At 44.4% G+C, this 21,351-nt stretch overlaps 1 protein-coding gene across 5 annotated transcripts in view; it reads left to right on the top strand.

The window, feature by feature from the left end:
* Positions 1–21,351, top strand: part of CASK (peripheral plasma membrane protein CASK) — a 756,819-nt gene that overhangs the window by 377,108 nt on the left and 358,360 nt on the right. For all 5 annotated transcript variants that reach the window (XM_084595365.1, XM_084595366.1, XM_084595363.1 and 2 more), the window contains 4 exons: positions 463–585; positions 2,773–2,856; positions 3,570–3,678; positions 5,627–5,745. In XM_084595365.1, the coding sequence (XP_084451491.1) occupies positions 463–585; positions 2,773–2,856; positions 3,570–3,678; positions 5,627–5,745 (435 nt within the window). The remainder of the gene's footprint in view (positions 1–462; positions 586–2,772; positions 2,857–3,569; positions 3,679–5,626; positions 5,746–21,351) is intronic.

Genomic DNA, 21,351 nt, shown 5'->3' with positions numbered 1-21,351 from the left:
ACGTTTCAGGTTGCTGATCAATTAGTCTGTCAGTTAGTTAAATCGAATGATCAGTTCGTAAATCAGTCAATAAACTATTCGGTAATATTATCGAAACGCAGAACCGCTCTGTCTAACACTAGAAAAACCCTTGTAATCATGCTACTCAGGACTGTGGCATATTGGGTATTTGCTAATGAACTGATGATCGAACGAGAATGACCTAGAAATGAGCACATCAGAGGATCTATGAAAGAAACTTAAGCTATGTGCTCTTCTAGGCATCCTGTTGTGGACATGGACGGAACAGCTGTAATAATTATTGTTAGTAATAAAAAGCTCTTTGCTGCGTCAGTTCTTGGAGTTTGAAATTTTAGCCCGCATGCAGGAACACCAGTTTTCCGTTTGCGACTTTAGGGCATACACAGAGTGCATTATTCTGAAATTGGCTCCCCATGACGTTTTGGACGGGGATCCACGCAGCTGACCGGCCGGCAGTGGGACCAAATCAGCGAGTACGGCAAGGACGTCATCCAGAGGATGCTGTGCGTCGACCCCAGGGAACGGTACACTGTCGAGGAACTGCTCAACCACCCTTGGCTCAGGGTAAGCAGGGATGGAGGCGATTTTTGTGTTTGTGCACGGGCAAATCTTCATGCCGCCTAAAGGCCCACGAATAAATTTTAGCGATTAACTATTCGTTGTTGTCCATGTGACTAAAACCATCCTCTGACTGCTAAGCTTTCTCGGACGCATCGGGAATCAAACTCAAGATTGCCATCTGAGCGGCCATCTTGAGCCAAATCATAGCAGCATTGTGGAATCTTTCATTTTAAACCAGCCAAAAGACGAGACAAAGGAAAGGAGAAAACAAGTAATCCTATTTGTGAATTCAACAAAGAGCCTGAATATAGATTGCACCTTTGCCGCCTTAACTTTCACTTAACATTCAGTTGTCTTTTCTCCTGAAAGTTGCAACATGCTCTGCACGCGCCACTTCTGGGCAGTCGCTTGTGCGTTGTCACATCTGTAGCCTCAAGAATGAGTAACAGCTGGAAATAATTTTATTGCTCTAATATGCACACTACCGTAATGGCCTATTAAGGCATGATATAGAGCTAGCAGCGGTCTTTGTTTTGTGCCATTCTGACGAGACGTAGGTGGAGAGGAGGCATGTCTTTCCAAAAATGACAGCACCATGTCTCTGAATAAAGCATTAGGTGTGGTTTAGCTACGGTTAAACCTGGATGGAAGTGGGAGCTTCTTTTGCCGGCTACATTATTCCCCTATCACGCCCTATCCGTATACGGCGCTACATTACTGGGGACACTTAAGCTCATCCTTTAAGGGTATGACGCTAGAGCGTTAGCTACCAGCCCACACATAAAGTCATGCTTCAACCAAGCCCTACGGACGTGCCTGCGTGTCCTAGGGGTAATGTGAATGCAATGGATTCTGGCAGGCTGATTCTGATATTGCCCAGCCCCCCCCCCCCCTCCCCCCTACCCCTCCCAGTATGAAGGAAACGACCTTGGTTGGCTGTGAATTCAAATGTCATGGCAGGGTGATTCTGATGTCACCCTCCCACATGACAGGAGAGGCCCGAGTGCTCTTTCAGGCACCCATCGACACTGACACTGAAGGTTCGAGCTGGTTGCCATAGTGAAGCTTCCACTTCAAAAAAAAAAAAAATAAATAAAAACCGTGGTTTAGCTCTCGTTAAACCTGGATTGAAGCTGAAGCTTCTTTTGACTGCCTGTGCCTGTGGCCGAATTATGGGGACACTTAATCTCCGTCTTTAAGCGTATGATTCGATAGCGTAGGCTAGTCTACCAACCGCACGAAGAGGCCGAGTTTGTAGCTCCGGCCAAGCGTAACGTCCGGCAACCTTAAGTCAGTTAAATGCGCGCCCATGTTAGCTGCCAGCTACCGCCTACCACTGACCCTACCGACACCTACCGACACTGACGCTGATGGAACGAGCTGGCTGGCGTAGTGAAGCTTCTGCTTCAATATACGAATCGTAGATTTAGGTGTGTCATGGTAGATGCGGCGCAGGTTTTCTGCTGCTTTTACTACGACGCATTTAAAGATCAAAATCGAAGTAAGGAGAGGCGCTTTTATGTTTCGTTAACCGTGACAAAGGATTGCTGCGATGTGTCAGGGAACAAGAGTCAAGAACACGAGTCACAACGCAAACGGTCAGGTACACTTACACGCTGCGCAAGGCGGAGAACGACTTAATTCAGTGCAGCTGAGGGTCTGTGAGCGGATAGCGAGGAAGAAGGAGATTGTTTGGCACAAACCTCAGAGTGTCATATAAGATTATGAGTAAGAGCGTCAGCTTAGATATAGTGGCCGACGCAGCACAGGTGCAGTTGTCGTACAAGCGACGTTATCCAGTTGCGACGATTTTGATAGTGTAGGGATATTTTGAACTAGATTTACTACAGTTACAATTAGCTGCCTTAAGCGCCTGCCGCCGCTTCGCTGCACCTCCCATGACGGCTTACTACAAAAGACACCTCAATTAATGGTAAATGTACCGGCACCGGCATATCGCACCACTCTCGATATTGTTGAAATTCGCGTTACTACACTGGTAAACTTCCTTTGGATTTATTTTAGATCTTGAGTTTTTCCTATTTGTATTTTTCACACTGCAACTGACATCGTGACGTAGTGTAGATAGGAATCGTCATTTTCATATACGATTTCTCTAGTTTTCCGAGCATGGTCAGTAGGTGTGCTTCATTAACACATTTTCGTTTCTTTCTTATGGCACCGTCTCAGGATCGAGATCACTGCGCACCTAAGGAACACCTTCAAGAAACAGTGGATGAACTTCGGAAATTCAACGCGAGGAGAAAACTTAAGGTATGTACTGAGAAAATATTATACATATATAATCTCTGTCTGTGAGCTTGTTCATTCGTTTGTTTGTTTCGAAACTTAGTTACTGTTTGCTAGATACATGCCTTCCTGTCGTCTCAGATTTGTTCCTCCCGTGCCGCTGTCGGAAGGAAGCATGGGCGGAATGGTGTTACTTAAGAATATTGAAGAAATTTTCTTACCTCGGAGAAGCCTTAGCTTGGGAAGAGCGTATTAGCGTTTTCGAAGGTATTCTGAAAGCAAGAAAAGAGCCTATTCTATTGCAGCCTCTCCCTTCTCGACTTCGCGTATATGATTTAAACATATTGATTTGTGAGATGCCCAGTAATTCAAGCATCATGTTCATGATCAAAAGTAAGTTTTTATATCGCCGCGGCCGTTCTGACGATTATATTACTGTCTACATTGAAAGCCTCCTTATCAAACTAAGTGCCCAGTATTAAGTGCTCCGCCATTATGTCATCGCTGAGTAATCACGCTTGTTGATGCTGTCGGTTTTCGCCCACGCTTAACAATTATTTCTGTGAGTCTCCACAACTAAGGTGCAGCTCCAACGGAGAAGATTTCAATGTTTACTCACTGCGCGGAATTCTCACACTTGTCTGCAGTTTGTTTTCTTTGCTGGCTGTGCTGTACCGAATCTTGTCTGTTTAACGCATTGTTTCAGTTACCTTTCTTCTGTCGTTCTCCGCTGACAGGGTGCCGTACTAGCAGCTGTGTCAAGCCCAAAGTGGACAAGTTTCTATAGCGACCCAGCGTTAGACTCGGCCTCGGACCAAGGCATTGAAGAAGAGGTGACTGCAATAGGTGAGTACGTGCTGGGTAAATTCATTGCGACAAAAAAGAGGAGCCATCTCGACTTCGAGTAAAAGCGAAGATTCCTAGACTCAAGACAGCGCTAGCTTACTTTGCAGACAATTTTGGAAATCCAAATAAACCTCAGGTAGTACCGCAGTGCCACATAACTTCCTCGTAAATATTTTTGCACAGCCATCAATCATACTGTGGTTTTAGGAACATTTGTCATCCTCAAGCAACAGGTAGGATGTCGCACATAGTGATGTCGCAAGGTTGGCTACGTGAACACGGTGTCCTTGATCTGCTTGTTCTGACCATTATGTTTTAGGCAAACTAAATGTCCGAGATCGATGCATTCACGCCAGGTTTACCAGCTAAATATAACCAAGATTTTTTGAAAAAGGCGAAATGACCGGGTTCACAAAAGATAACAAAAAGCTGTTGAAAGCCGCTTGTTCGTCTCCACCTTTCTTTTTTTTCTCTTTTGAAAGTTAATTTCGTGTTAAAATTTATTAGCTATTTTTATTTATTGACTTATTTAAGAAAGTTTCAGAGCAGAATTTCAGGTAGTCTCGAGAAACCACTGGCCTGAATGTTTCCACCAAGGTGGCGTTTACATAAATATGCTTTTTTATTACCGTCCTTTGAATATAGCATGCACATTAAAAGGCTGCAGTTGGCGCATCTGGTATATCTGGGAAGTAGAAAAACACCTTCGAAGAAACATTTTATTTCGCCATTAATCATCCCCAGTGCAAAAGCTAAACGTAGCAGGTTGAGGCAATAAATATTAGTCGTGCAGAAGAGATTAGATATGAAATTGAGATTGTGGGGTGCCACTCAGTGGCGCCGGATATGGTTGATTAAAAATAACCTTCGTTCATCAGCGGACGTGTCTTGCTTGATGGTGAAGAAATACCTGCAGTTTGTTAAATGAGCTCCGAGCTCTGAAGTGGGATGCTCTGCTGAGCCCTTCACATATTAGCAGTACTAAAACGCTCTAGAGCTTACTTGTGACGGTTATTCGAATTTGTTCACTGGATTTCTATTCTGTAATTTTACATCTCGATTTAGAGCACCTGCATGGTGCGACATAAGTACTGTTTATCTGGCGAAAATAGGTGTAAATAAACCTTGATCTATTTGATGTTACTTCTTTCAGATATAGTGTTTCATTGGCTCTGCAACTCATGTAACCTGTATTTTAATGAGTGCATTGGGATTTGTGGATTTTATGTTATAAGGTGAGCTTCAGAAAAGGCCATTAAAATTTGAAGTTTGACCTTTATTTGTACGACAATATACGACGACTCTTTTAAACCAGCTACGTAGTTTAATCTTCCCGGGCTGGAACACCATTAAACTTTTATTAGCAGCACTATGCTTTCGAGGGCTTTAGAGTTCTCTAGGGTGCGAAGGCATGGTTTGTCATTTGATCTTGTAAAGCTTGGCAAACTTTGCGCCCTTGCCGGTACTGTTTAGCCGAAGTGAACGTAGTAATCATAGTAGCACTTTTGAGTATTTCATTTTTTTTTTCAAACGAATAACCTCGCTGCCGAGGTCAAATATTAATTACTCAGCGGTATTTAGTTTTACACTGCTAAGCAGCATGGTGGCCTACACAGGCAGGTCATGAATTTGGATCTGCACATTAATTTCATTCAGGAGAGGTTCTTCAACATGAAAGGTACACTGGTACTATCTCATTTCACCGTCGTCCTAATGACTCCGCTGGAGCTGGAGTCATAACTGCGGCCTATTTTTGGGTCACAGTGGGCCACTCAGCCACTTCAAAGCGAGGGAAGCATGATGCCTTTATGAAAGGCATGCATTAGACGCGACAGACTAGAGGAAAAAATGTCGCTGATCACAACCTTGAGTGCACGTCTTTCTCTCTCCCTCTCCCTACGTGCCCCCTGCCAACCTGTGCACGTGCTACTGTGCTTCGCCAAAGGAGCGGTGTCCACAGTTCTGGACAGCCTAGACGACATCCACTGCCTGACCGAGTGCTCGGAGAGGGACCGGGACTTCTTGCTCAGCGTCCTCGAGGACTCGCAGCTGCATGCCCTGCTGGACGTGAGTTGGGGCCGTCCTTTTCTCGCTTTCTTTTCCAGCGGAGGTCAATGGATCGCTCTGTCCGCTCTCAGGATCGCGAAGGAAGACTGAAGTGTCACGACTTCTACATGGTTTCTGACGCGGTTGCCATTAACTGGCGCGGCTGTTGTGTACTACGCCCATAGGGGGTTTCGGCATCAAACCGGAGACCTATCTGAAGCTACTGCGTGACAGTGCCGCTGTTACAGTGCACGTAGTGTTTTCTTTTTGCCTCTTTTTTTTTTTTCAGCGAAGTGAAAGAAATTTCTCAAACACAAACGCCGAACATGATGAAGCGGTATCGTGTGGGTGTTTTCGTCGACGCTGCTCATAATGGACCCGCTGGAGAGGGTTTTGCTACTCGTAGCAATATGGAGTGTAGTGGCAGCACAGTGTAATCTTGCGTTTTTGAGGGAATACTTGCTTCACTTGCGGCATATTGACACAACTGTTATCATGCTTGGAAACGAGCTCTGGTCTGAGATGACAGCGTACCTGCAAGAAAAAAACGTCCGCTTCAAATTTATGAAGGCAGTATCCAGGATTGCGCTTAGTGTTTTTATTTTCAGAGCTGCATTTGTATAGTGACTTCAGCAATAAAAAAATAGTCTTTTACCATTATTTTAAGAACATTTTGGATATTTTTGAGTTTTCGTTGTCGTGGTGTGGATTTAACTGTTGCTTGAATTAGCTTGGCCTGAAATACAGTTTTCAGTCTTCAGTAACTTCCTTTGTAGCATGGCACATCTTTTGTGATTCGCCCAGGCAAATTTTTATTTATTTTTTATTTATTTACTATTATTTTTTTGCTGTCTTTTGGAGCTGTCGCGCGTATTTGTAGCATCATTACGCTCCGAAACAAAAAAAAAAAAAAAAAGAAAAGAAAAAAAAAGAACCTTACATTTTTTTGCAATCTCCCCTAAGGTCGACTCGACTATTAGAGGGAGAAAGGTGCTTTTTTTTTCGTTGTGACTAGCCGGCCAATTGTTTGATCTGTATTACCGTCAAAACGAAGAAATAGGAAATTTCATTGCATAACGTCTTTGCTCTTGCTCCCAAGTTTCCAGGAAACAGCCTTTTCGGTAGCGGCGACAGCTTAGAAGTAGTCTTTTACGTGAGATAAATTGCTTTAATGATACATATAGTTCGATTTTTATTATTCTGTTCCCATTATATTCACATATCACTCATTAGCCGTCAATTTATATGTTTGTTTTCCTTTGTATAACTGCTGCTATTTCTGCTTTCCTGTAAAGCGTGCTCTGCCTTAGTGCGATTAGTGTAAAGGCAGAGCACCTTTGCCAGGCAAAATCGGCCCTGTGGGTTTTTTTTTTTTTTTATTGATTGTTTCTTTTGCGCTGTGTACCGTTCGCTATCCGAAAAAGAACCTTTCGCTCACAGTGGACTGCAGCTACGTACGGGCATACAACGTTTCGGAAAGCATCTCCTACTCTTCCTCGATGCAAAATCCACCTCATTATTCGGTACTCTCATGTAAAGCTCTAACGACGAAATCTGCTATATAAATTAGGCATTGTGCGACGAACCGTCAGTTCATAAGGAACTCTTAGGACTCCTGAAAGGACAGCGAACGCACTAGCTTTACACAGAGGGTCTGAAGGCGACGTTTCTTGTTGCAGCATTGGGCTTTTCTTTGTACAGTATTACTCCATGTACATGGAAAACTGCGGAAGACTATAAAGGGGGGGGGGGGGGGGGGGGGCATGTACCTTCGCACGAGTGGCCCCTTAGGTAAGCGACATAGATTTATAAAATAGTGACAAGATAGGGCGCCTAAAACTCTAATGGCGTTGCCATCTAAGCAGTGCTGTACATCGACTGCATTAATTGGAGCTAGTTCCTTGAGAGATTTTCCTGCTTGTCGAGTAACAAGGCATCCTTTTCTGCGGCCTTGCGATGACTAATTGGATTGTAAGGGATGCCTCAAGGCGTGTAAAATCCTGTCAGGTGTGCTGTTCTAAACTTTTATGTGTGTGGGATAATTTCTGACGATGCACATAGTTAAGGCTCATAGCGACTTATAAACCGATGCGAAAAGCGCTAGCTTTATCAAACTCGTAACATTCAGTCAGTGTTGACAGCGTAGATAAAGCAAACTGTTCTGAGTAAGTTACATTTCTGATTTAACATTAAGTTCATTATCGTAGTTAGCTGCAAGTTGTCTGTTACATGAATCTGGTGGAACTCGCTGGAGCTTCGCTAACCCTTTGACATGCTTCCTGCAGTTGCGTACAAAGCCAACTTTTTGCTTCTCCTATGAATGTTCTGCTCCTAGCAACCTTTCTTAACCGAGACCAAACAATACATGGCCGAGAAAGAATGTGTACACAAGAACGCTTTTCCCTCGTCCGTGTCTAGTTAGAGCATCGTCAAGAGCGAAATATTACCGACTCGCCAAACCTTCTAAATTGGGTCTGGCAGTTCTTCGTTTTGGGCGAATTTAGCTTCCTTCATGTCGCAAATACGATGTTTTTTGCGCCATATAATGAACGGAGTAAAGAATATTTCGCGCAACAGTGGGCGCAAGAGAACATGATTCGCCATTTTTGTTCAAATATTGCCACCAAATAGTAACTATAATTTTTTTTTTCCCCTTTTAAAGCGCGGTTTGCAACTTCGAATAAAATTTATTCTCACGATCCTTTCGGGTGTTTACTTGATAAAACGCGGCGTTTCGATGTTGGAATTTGCATCAGTCAGGACTGTTTGTTATAACTTTGCACATCTTAAAAACTTAATCGCCAGTACTTTGCGATTGAAATTGTTTGTTACGGAGTCAATATACTCAACTGAAAAATTAATATTCATTTTCGATCAAAACATAACAAAATGCCGTCTAATAAGGTTACAGGTGACGCAAATATTCTTACGACTACAAGATCCCACTAATAGAATGTGCGCCTCAAAGCCGGCTTGTTTCTTGCTTAATTTTATTTTTCTGAATCGCGGGATATTGTATTGATGGATTTTTTCTATTTTAATCCTTCTATTCCTTCTGTTGGTTATTTCATGTCTTGTGACCCAAAATAATAGTTTTTTTTTTTTTTTTCAGAACTTCAGTGCACAGTTTTTCACTGCCTGAAATAAGGAACCTAAGACGGAAATTGTAGTGAAGTAACTTCACTCACACTAAAAAAAAAAGAAAAAAAAAGATTTCTTTCTTCAGAAACGTACATAAATATGCTGAGATTTAGAGGAGTGTTGTCATTTCAGGATAGAAAATTAGAAAGAAAAACAGCGGTAGTAATATACGCAGAAGACAAAATGGGACGAGTATCAGCCCTGCGCGCGCGCGCACACACACACACACACACACACACACACACACACACACACACACACACACACACACACACACACACACACACACACACACACACACACACACACACACACACACACACACACACACACACACACACACACACACACACACACACACACACACACACGCACACGCGCACGCGCACGCGCACACGCACACGCACACGCACACGCACACGCACGCACGCACGCACGCACACGCACACGCACAAAAGAACGCGTTGCTATGGATCGTTGCATCCTCGTAGAGCTTCAAATAAAGAAAATTCTTTCACGCTTTTGCATACATTTGATGAGCTCTCTTACCCAGTAATGTGCACTTTTTACAACTGCACTAATTTTCGACTAATAACCTTTTATCATGCCAAAAGAGGTCATAGCACATCGCGGTTAAGAAATAAAGGGAACAAAATAGTACGAGGTTTCCGTTTTCACTGGCCCTTCCTTAAAGGTCCATGTCTCGAGGGAAAAACCAGAGAAGATGAAATATTAATAACGCACGTGTCTTCATTTTTCGTTGCTCCAAAGTACAGCGTCGTCCCGTCGTCCACGAATGGGATCCTTCGGGTCGCGCAAACACTCCTCCGCGGATATTATGCGCTGGTGTACGGATCGCGCGGAAGCACGCGGCCGGATAACGTCGTTTGCTTCTGGGTTTCACTCGCCTCCGGCGAGGAGCAGCAGCCATCCTCTCTGCCAGCAGCTGCCCTACTTGGCGATGTCTTCAACGTTTTTCTTCCGTCGCCTATTAGCCGCCGGCAACGGCAGATTCTTTCGCGATGAACCCCCGGGAACCGTATTTGCTCAACGAATTGGTCGGACGCGAAATACCAGTGTAGAGGGGCATTGTCTGCTCAAGGCATTCGCCGGGCACGAGCTCTCGTTTCCTTTTTTTTTTTTTTCACCTCCTATTCAGCCGTGTTCGTGGGCACGCGTGCATAATACAGGCTTCCTCTCTTTTCGCGAGCTGTGCCCGCACAGTTTCTTTTGTTTGTCAGTTTTGAACCGCAGCGCCGTCTTCTGTGCTTACTTCGGCGGGCACTCGTGTGTGCTATGAATAGCTGGGGCCGCACGCGCAGCGTCTTATTGTAATGAGTGCGTCCTAGAAAGGGGTGAGCGGTGAAAAGTGCGGCTTGAGCCGCGTTTGTGTCGGCGCTTTATTGCCCTGATATATTCAGGGCAGGCCTTTTGTCGAATAAGTGCGCATTATGGGTCTTGCAAGAGAACGTGCAACCCATTTAGCTCCGCCCTCTCTATGTTCGTGGCGTTGTTAGCGCTGCTTAATTAAAGAGTCTCCTTGTAGTAACTCTTCATGCCATACAAGACGAGTTATGCTGCGAGCTTTTGAACTACTTGGGAAGAATTCGCAGCGTGTAGAGTGCAGATTGTTGAAATATTTAACTGTTACCACATAGCTGGTAACGGGAGGAAAATTACATAATTCGTGGATGACCGCTCTGAACTGAAACGAAGCCGGGAGAATGTGCTTGACTGTAACATGTTTTTCTTTTTTTTTTTTTTTTTACTCCAGTTGGAAAGAACTGCAGGAAGTTTCTATTCTCGCAACTGAATTTGCGTGCTATTTTCGATCTCAAACCGGTTGGGAAGCTTCGGTGGTATCATCCGAATTCTGTGCAGCTACAATCTAAAGTTGCCGCAGAAATAGAGTAAAGAAAATTACAGCAGGCAGAACTACAAAACTACAAGAAAGTACAACAGAACGGCAGAAAAGTGAGTTGTTACGACAAAGCTACATTATATTCTGACAGTTTTCGGCCCGGTTATCTAGCTCTTTTTCTTTGACTGGCAGTAGTTATACTCGGGGGCAACCTTCTGTGGCAATGGAGCTAAAGCTACGGGGGCGGAGCTTTCCTAACTGTGTTACTACGCATTGTAGTTCCGCGCACCTGACCTCGGCTGCGGTTTCGGCACCGCGCACGACGTACGCAGTCAAAAACAGACGCGCGTTACGAACGCACGCAGAAATGACCGGAGTAAAGTGGCAGACGCATCCCACCCGGTCTTACGCTGTTCGCGCTTTGCGAGATTGTCGACAGGCCGTGCAGCCATCGACATGAACGCTGCGTATTAAACTCTCGCTGTACTGGCTAGTAGTGTAGTATGAGCCTGATACAATAATAAGGTTAATAGTTCCTTGATGGTAGAACGTCCCAGAGCATCCCCTGCGAAATTTATACGGGCACTACATTCTTGCGCGGAGTGAGCTGGTGATTTTCGACTCCGTAGCTTCGACCACATTGCCGCAGAAAGTTGTTCCCAAGTATAGAGAGCTGCAATGGTAGAGATCGCTTCGTTAACATATCCGTTATGCGTAGTCAAATTTGAAAAAAAAAAAAAATAATGAAATGTTAATTGCTATACTTCAGTATTTATTTACCCGACCACCTTCACGTCGTCTCAGCTGCCCGTCAGTTTTACTAAGCTAACGAAGGCAAAAAAAGAGAAATTCCGAAGAGCAAGAATACCAGCTACTGATGGGAATTCGTGTACCCGCTTTCTAAATTAGGTTCGCTTCATCATTAATTAATCGAAGATCGGCGGAGCACCTTCTCGGGCCGCGGTTGCAGATAAAGCGTGGCGTACAGAGTCCCGAAGATATTATTCAGAAATTAAGCGTTAAACGGCTCACATGGTGCATTGATTTCGCTGCGAAATGGTAATTCATGATGGATACTGAAAGAAATGCGCGCTGTTCCAGCGACCATACAACCATACGGGCCCTGCGGCCAATATATATCCTTCGTTAAATTTGGAAGGCTACTAACTAAAACCTCGTTGGAGCAAACTCGAGCGTAGAGTGTGGCGGGAAATTGCTTCGCAAATGTCCTGCATGCATTCCGAAGTATAGGTGATTTAGGCCGGTTCATCATCATGAAAGATGCACAACCAAACGTCGCGACCGAATTGAGATGGAATGTTTGTTACTCTAGGCACGGAAAAGCGTTCGACATGTTTACTCAGGAAATGGTCTCCGGGCGATACAGTAGTAAATAGCGTATTATGCAGATTCTGTTTTCTATATTGCTTAGCCAGCTTCAGAATTACCGCTCGATAATGCAGTTTTAGTAGAATTACCAGCAGCATAATTTAGATTCAAATATATGCAGAAAAAAAAAAGGCAACGCGCTAACAAACTGCTTAAAAGAAATATGCATACAACTTAGAATAATAAGTTAGCGTCACGTCATGGCAAATATGTTATTTAGCCCCAAAGAGAAATTGAAGAGCCAATTAACTGCACAAGACCGAAAATTCATGATGACGCACCTCGCACATTGATGCGAACTATATATGGTTAAACTGAAATCTTCGCCGCCGACAATTATTTGATTCGGTTATTAAGCAACGCTCTTTCGCCTCGAATGCCCGTATAAACATGAGGATCGAAGTAGATAGGAAATATTATCAATTAAAACACTGCAAACTACACAATGAACACAAAAACGAGAAATTAACTCGATCGCTTGATTCGTCTCCTCTGACATGCTGTGTAGGTTCTGTACGGAGCAAGACCCGCAAGCTCTTACGGCATTTACGTTCAAAAGTGCCACCACTGATGCACGGAGAGCACCGGCGAACACGTCATGAAATTACAATCTTCCCCGTACATGTGGGAAAATTCCAGAAATTTTATTTTCGATTCTCAGTATCATGGCTGCATTTCAGTGCTGAAAAACGCAAAACAAAGAAACGTTTGTTGTGCTCCGGAGGAATAATCTATGCGTGCAGAGGAGCGCACCCCTTTGATTGTTATTTGTATCGACTGTCCTTTTAAGATAATGTTGCCTAAAAACTGTCACTTGTAACGTTTTTTACGCCTCCTGGACTCTATTGCCTTGCAACGTTATCCTTCCTCTGCGACCCTAAATACTGGTCATTATTCACGCAACTTGCCGTTTATTGTAAACTGTCATTCAGTCTCTATCCATTCTCATGTCTCCCTGTGATTGGTAGCTGCTACAATTGAAATAAGTACTGATTCGCTGAAGTACCTTCCGCCGCTGGCTCCGACGTTGGACGCGACGTTGATCAGTGGCAGATAGCCTAATAATATGCCGAGAAAAATAATGGTACATACATATCCACAATAATAGTTACCACATGCTCGCCTTCATTAAATAGCCTTTAACTATAGACCCAGCATGTAGGATGGTGATGGACTAATACCTTTTAATTATAATATTTGAGCATTATTTGGTTCTAAGTGTTTAGAGATAACACTTAATACATGGCTTGCCATTCAGAAATGTTAAAGGACGTAGAAGTGATGAAAATTGCCGTGATTATTCTGTATGATGTCTTCGTGAATAAATGCGTTACCGTTATTTAAAAATTTGTTGTTTTTTTTTCTTTGTGCGAACACCTTATGAAGTCCCGCTTTTCAGCAAGGGCACAGTCCTGAAAGCCCCAGTGACCTGCGAGGAGAGATATTACCGCTTTAACCCCTTAATATGTGTCCTGCGATCACCGAAGCCTTTAGCCATTAACTGTAGACGCAGCCTGCAGAATGGTGATGGTCTAAATCATTTTAATTATGTGACGAAGAAGATGGACCCCTTCGCTGGACGCTGATGAGAAAGAAGAAGTTGTATGGAATTGCCATCGCGCAGATCGTGTTGGTCTTGATTGCCCCGCTTCCCCGTCGACCTCGACGCCGTCCTGAACGTCCTTCTTCTACATTTGGTGGAGGTGCTGGGTATTTGAACATTTGAACATTATTTGGTTCTAAATGTTTAGAGATAACACTTAGTGCAAGTCATGTACTAAGTGCTATCTGTATACATTTAAAACCAAATAATGCTCAAATATTGTAATTACAATATATTAGTCCATCACCATCTTACATGTTGCTGGACAAAGTTTACCGCACAGTCAACAATTTCGTCGTTCTTTACAAGAGGTTGCGAGCAATTATTATTCATCGTGTGCGAAATTAATACACGTCTAGCAGGTGCGCGCCCTAAAATTACGAGAGGAGAGTTAATTGGGTGGGCGTGGACAGAGGGTCACACGGTCTTAACAGAATACCAAATTGGTACCAGCGCCATTACGATCATCTGTCAGATGCGACGTCTCGTAACAAACAGCGCAGACGGCCTTCTAGAATATCTGGTAAGCGAAGCTGAATGTTCCGTGTAAATTTGACCTTGGCGTCCTTAGTTGCACGCGGATGAGGAAAGTCACTGTAATTGAAGCCCATTGTGCTTTCGCGGACGCGTCCTGGACAGCACTAGTTTTATTTCTTTTTATTTATACACGCAGTAACATCAGTGAGTGTAATTGGGAGTAACGTCGTTAGTGGTTACAAAAGCGCCGACAAATCCCCTAATGGAGCGTCCCTGCGCTTTGCAAATGCCCTTTAAGTACGCAATGGGGAAATGGCATTTCTAAACTGCTTTTCGCAGGTGCAGGCGCACAAGAATTAAAATGGAGCACGCGAGCGGTGGTCAAACAGATTCCCAGCACGCTCAATCACTGAAAGGGCTAGCGTACGCAGCCTGGGTCGGTAGATCTCACCCGCAATTTTAATGCGCCCCTTACTGTCGGCACTGGCGGAGCTGCACTGCTTTCGTCATTGCTAGTAAGGGGCTCTTCCAGAGCTCGATACGAAGATTTATCGCTTACACGCCGTGATTTTATGTTTGAATAAAAACCTCTGAACGAAGCGCGAATATCTGTAGGCTCGCGAGTACGAATTGTTAAAGTGGTCGCATTTGTTACGCAACAGAGGGCGCGGGCCGCCACGAACCAACTCTTTTGTAAGCACGCGTTTCGGAGATTAAATCCTTAAATGAAGCGATAAAAGCGGCCGAACGGTACTGTTGGAAGGAGCGCAACTTCGCCGTGCCCACAATGCTAATATTAAGAAGAGCAGGTGTACATTCATTTCCACCGTGAGTCCCGCAGTGAAGTGCCAGCGAAGCGGAGCGCGTGTAAGGAGCTTTAAGGGGAAAGCCTATCACGGCTCATGCTGTCGACCACGACTCTGCCACACTAAAGCTAATGTGACGTCACATCCGGTTAGGCGGCAATTTCGATATTTACAGTGAAATTGCAAGATTGCGCGGGGTACCAGTTGTCAGTCATCCTGATGACGTCATTGGGAAAATACAAGTGTCTATGGAAACCGAAGCTCCATCCGTCGGACCCACAGCCAAGCGCTTTAACCGCCTGCACCGCGCCCGGGATCGGGATACGCACATCGTAATTCTAGTCGTCTACCGGGAGGAATATAGTAGCGACGACTCTGACGCTGCAATTAAAAATAATGTCAACAATTTTCAGCAGCGATGAAAATGACGGCGCATTTAGTTGATAATGATAATGAGAGCAAACGTGATGTACCGTCCGTGTGCAGCAGCTACGATCCGGCTTTCGCACTTCTTCAGTGTATATTGCACAGTGCTCTGCGTTAGCTCAATATCTTCAACGCCCGCGTAGTATAGTCGAGTGCTGTGCTTTCCCACCTATTGGCGGACAGCCGAGTTACACTGAAACGAATATGAATCGCGCCCCCTCTAGGCCTCAGGTCATATTTGTGAATAAACAGCAGTGGCAGAAAGTTAGGTGGGCGGATGAGGTTAAGAAGTTCGCAGGGGTCAAGTGGATGCAGCTAGCACAGAACTGGGCTAAGTGGAGAAATATGGGAGAGGCCTTCGCCTTGCAGTGGGTATAGTCAGGCTGATGATGGTGATGATGATGATGACAATGATGATGAATGAATGAATGAATCACACTTGTTTTGATCACACTAAAGCTGTTAAATAAGGAATTTATTAGGATTTCTAGTGTATTGTTTATCATTACTGGGCCTTTTAAAGTGCGATGAGGCGAAAGCATCTGTGGCGAAGTGGTCCGAAGCCTTCCACTATGGCACCTCTTGCTCTCTAAATAATTAGTTAAATATTTTACGAATAATTACTCCCAATTAATTAGTTAGTGTGAATAAATTTTGTGCGTAATGGTTAATTTTTGGTTAGTGTTGGTCAAGGTCGTCTTAACTAGTAAGGGCATGGTTGGTGTTAGAAGTGCCATTCCGTATACATGCGTTGCTATGGCAACTGCTTAACTATTACTCAATTAGTCATTAATTATCTCGAAATTATCATAGAATTGCCTTAAATTGTGTTCCGATATCATTATAATGCCATTGATTAAATAATGATTAAGTAATGATTGGCATATGCCCATATAAGTCTTGCACCCGAAACGCGGACACATTTGCCGACACGGCTGCTAACGACAGTATGAGGCATTAAAGGTTTTGCATTAAAAAGGAATTCACCAAACTGCCTGAGTTTGTCGTTGATTCGTCGCTATTGCTTTGTGTGCATGTGCAGTCGAGCCCGAAGGAAGACTGTGCATTGCGCCTACATCAGCGCGTGGCATCGTTGTAACATTGTCACCGTTTACGGGTCAGCAGCGTCCTCGCGCGCACTGGCCCTTCTAACCTTTTGACGATTTTTCGGCAACACTTGCGGTCAGGCTAGTTTATTCTTCCGTAATTTGGATTAACCACTGCAAAGAATAAGATCGACTAGACAAAGGGAGACGATACGTCGGTCTTTAGCCGAAAAATCCTCGGCGTCTGATCACCACGGTTGGGCGACTTCTAAAAGTCCCGCAAGTCATCGCGATAAGTACCCTTTAGTAAAGCAGATAGTTAACTATGTGAACACATGCGATAGCTCTGCTGTCTTCCTTACGAGTCGCGACGCTTGTTCAGATGCTCTACGGCAAAGGTATCTAATATCTACTTGGTGTTTCACTTCTGGTACTCCAAACAGCCTTTCATATCTCTCCAGGTGGTTCGATCTCTCGTTCTCCCGGCGCTCTTTGCAGTCCTTGTCTGACATGTACGTTCTTTGTGAAACACGTATACCCGCGTCTTCAAGCCTTGCGCTCTCTTGGACAGGCTACAAATCGCTCACGTTCCGGCTATTACGGCAGCAATGGCGATACATTGGCGCGATACAGAGTCTCGCCTAACCTTCTTCCATGCGAGTCACGTGAAGGCAGAAGCGCGTGTTCGCGAACTTTTTTGCTGCAACGAGTGAATCGAAGCACGCATCGAGGCTTAGTCTTCTGCACGGACGAGAGGCCGACAGTCATGGCAGGAAGGGACAAGAGTGACACGGCTGCCACAGACGATAAAAATGAATTACGACGCCTGCGTTGGCCGCGCCACGGGTATTTGTGGAGCGGTTGCGAAGGGAAGCTAAGCGGTGGCACGCGTCTTAGAAGAGGCAGCCACGTGTACCTTCGTATAAAGCAACGTGTACGCGCAGGAAAACAAGCACCTAAATCACAGAAAGGAAATGGTTAAGAAGCAAGATAGTACGGAAAACCAGAACACGAGCGTAAAAGTTGGCTCTATTCTTCCCTTCTTGAAGATTGCGAAGGCTGATCACGTTTCCCCGGGCTTACGTCTTCCATCGGACGGTAGAACTTGCCACGTCTGGAGACGGCCATTCTGAACAAAAGCCGAAAGAAAACGCAAAAAGAGGGTACGAGTAATAAAAATACAAGAAGCAGTCTAGCTGAAACCCCAAGCAAGGAAGAGGGATAGCCTCTGGAGGCGGCGATGTTTCGGCGAAGACCTGGGGTCAATGCGGGGATCTTGGCAGGGATTGCCTATTCGTGGCGATCTCGACAAAATTTATTGGCCTCGTATGAAAAGGGGACCGGTTACCCGATGGCATGTCCCTCGCTTCCGTGCCACCTCTTCCGAATTCCCGGAGATCTCGAGATAGGAACTTCCGAGGGGGCAGTGGACAAATGAATCAAGAGAAATTGCAACGTGGAAGAAACGACAAAACAAAAAAAGATAAACGCAGAGCGCTGCCGTATATGCAAAGTGCCATGCCCAAGGTTTTAGCACATTGCATTCTTTGCGCACCGTTCTTTACGTGTAAATGTATTTCGTCACAAATATGCTGTGGCAATTCCACATTCCCCTCGCCTGCACGACGCAGCGAGCACCCTCCATGTCTTGGGGAGCCCTCATCTTTCCCCTCATTCCTCCCACATAGGCCCCATGCATCAATGTTTTCGTTCCTTTCTTTTTGTAATTCGCACGGGAACCGGAATAGCGGGCTCAAGATGCGAAAACTTTCGCACAAAAGGCTTGGTTTAAGAACGGTGGCGTGTTAATTTTTCATATTTAATTTCTTTCAGTGTCGGTACGAATGTGAGGGTAGGAAATACCGCAAGGAAGCTCTACGTACATTTAACACAAATTTTAATTAGGTATTCTTCAATCCCTCAGAGTAATGCTAATTAGCTTCTTCAAACGTTGCAAACGAGAGGGTTGCTTATACATCGCAGATTACTTAAATCTCGCGGAAATACACCACGAAATGCTGACGGATCATAATAATGTGGCCGTTGGCTTTATGTGCATATTTTTTACACAGACCCATATATGTTTTGTTTTTTTGCCAAATCCGCCTTATCAATGAAAATTATTGGGCCATATCCTAATCCTTCGGCGAGCGGTGTTCGGTTTAGGAATCAGTGCAGAGGTCCTTTTTCGGCCGTATGTAGCCGACTGGCTACGTGGAAGCATTCGAAATTAAAACACACTGCACTTGAAGTGAATGACATTAGAACGCAAGAAGCTGCGCACACGCAAGGGACCGGGTAGCCTGTCGTGTTTTGGTTTTAAGGCGAAAACCTTTATCCTCATGACTAGGCAGCATGTCCGGTCGCGTTTCATTCACGGTATAGCTGTAAGTCAGTGTGATGGGTTCTGTTTAACCGTCAAGAAAAAAAAATCACCTTCCACCAGGAATCGAACCCTACCCCTTCGATCCCCAGCCGAGCGCTTTCACAGACTAAGCCACGCCGGGCACATGAGAAACGTATCTTAGTTCTCCTTGTCTAGCGTCATGCCAACGCGGTTCCTATAGAGACCGCCTCCGCTGACGTCATGGCGCATCCTAGCAACAACGTGACGTCATGGGAGAGGGCGGCGGCGCGATTATGTCGTGGGGCGAAAGTCGTGGCGCAATGTAAAAAAAAACCTAGAAAGTTAGTGCGCGTCGAATCCGGTTCAGGCGCTTCCTGATCGTGTCAGAATGTTGCATGGTAACGCCTCGCGATAGGAGCGACGCCGTACCGCCAATCTCTCACTTAATTCAGCACTGCAACAAGGAAAGTACGCCAAGAAATACCAAGGCGAAAGCCTTTGTAGGCTCATAAGTGTGCGTCCATTCGTCCAGCCTTCCGCAGAAAGTATTTCACACAGGGATAAAGGCTATAAACTTCTAATGTCAGACTTTGTCAAATTATTTAACAGGCGCCAAAAAGTCAGTAAGCAATCAGCCACAGTTCAGTAAAGATCGCGCAAAAGACGCAACAACCACAGCGCTGTTAAGGCTTTCGCCTTATCGCACTTTAGTGATCAAAGGTGCCCCCTCGAATTTTTGCGCACCCGACGCGATTCGTCTAGGGAGCGTAATGCAAAATTTTATATGTCAATTTTGTGTACCATTACAGCGCTTTTGTTTTTTCAGAGTCAGCAAACTATACTATTTTTTTTTTCATTGTCTGTCATTATACATAACAGAAAGGGTTCACTTCCACACTTTACGGCTCACATGCGCTCAGATATATGCGTGAATACAGACATACACAACCATTCACACATACGTGCAGTCTTCATCACCCTTGTGTAGAGCGCTCGCGCAGTGCGCATCATGCAATAAAAGCTAAAATTACAAAGCAGCCCATGAATTCCGCACAGTGCTCCCGCTCACCTTCTTCACAGGCCTGTGTGGATCTACGTCCGTACATGCGTTGCCTCTAGAAAATAGGAACTGTAACGAGGTGTCATATATATGCTGGGAAGTGCGCTTGTCGAGATATATACACAAGGGTGACGCAGACTGTAGATACAAAAGTAAATAGAACACCGCTGTTGCCTTCAGCCAGTTTTCACGCCGTATTTACACTGGAATATGCGGTACGTTCGGGCTGGCACTACACGCTTGTGTACTTAGTCATGGAGAAGCGACGTCCATGAAAAAGCCAGGTATACTTTTATTAGGATTGATCAACTAGCTCGGCCCACTTAGGTCCGCACTTGTACATATATACGTACGTACGCACATGCGTGCATGCATGAAACATGCATATGATACGCACATACATACATACATACATACATACATACATACATACATACATACATACATACATACATACATACATACATACATACATACATACATACATACATACATACATACATACATACATACATACATACATACATACATACATACATACATACATACATACATACATACATACATACATACATACATACATGCATGCATGCATGCATGCATGCATGCATGCATGCATGCACGCATACATACATACATACATACATACATACATACATACATACATACATACATACATACATACATACATACATACATACATACATACATACATACATACATACATACATACATACATACATACATACATACATACATACATACATACATGCATGCATGCATGCATGCATGTATGTATGTATGTATGTATGTATGTATGTATGTATGCATGCATGTATGCATGCATGTATGTATGTATGTATGTATGTATGTATGTATGTATGCATGCATACATGCATGCATGCATACATGCATGCATGCATACATGCATGCATACATGCATGCATACATGCATACATACATGCATGCATACATACATGCATGCATACATACATGCATACATACATGCATACATACATGCATACATACATGCATACATGCATACATGCATACATGCATACATGCATACATACATACATACATACGTGCCCGCACGCTCTCAGCTGAATTACAAATAGCAAAATGGAAAGATCTTAGCCGAAGGGAGCTCGAAGACTCATTTGGATCCGTAAGTGAAAGTCTTAAATTTCCTCTGCAGTAGCTGATGTTTTATGTTTTTGTTGCCATTTCACTTGTTGCTACAGCACCAGCGGACGCACGTACACTCAGAAACTGACATTATCAAGCACGCGAACATGGAATGCGATAAAAAAAAACGGCTGTACGAAGCGTATGATGAAGCGTAGCGGCAGAAAAGGCAGAATACGTGTTAACTGCGCTCGCAGTTGTTGCCCAATGCAGCCTGTTTCTTCGCCCCACCTTGTTATTAAACTCTGCGCAGCCGCTAGTTACATGTTCACGTGGCACGGTT

This window comes from Amblyomma maculatum, chromosome 2 (genome assembly GCF_055883805.1).
Source record: "Amblyomma maculatum isolate TAMU_Amacu chromosome 2, ASM5588380v1, whole genome shotgun sequence".
In the NCBI taxonomy this organism is placed as follows: Eukaryota; Metazoa; Arthropoda; class Arachnida; order Ixodida; family Ixodidae; genus Amblyomma; species Amblyomma maculatum.
Note: the sequence above shows the minus strand (reverse complement) of the source record. Positions and strands in the feature narration are given on the sequence as shown.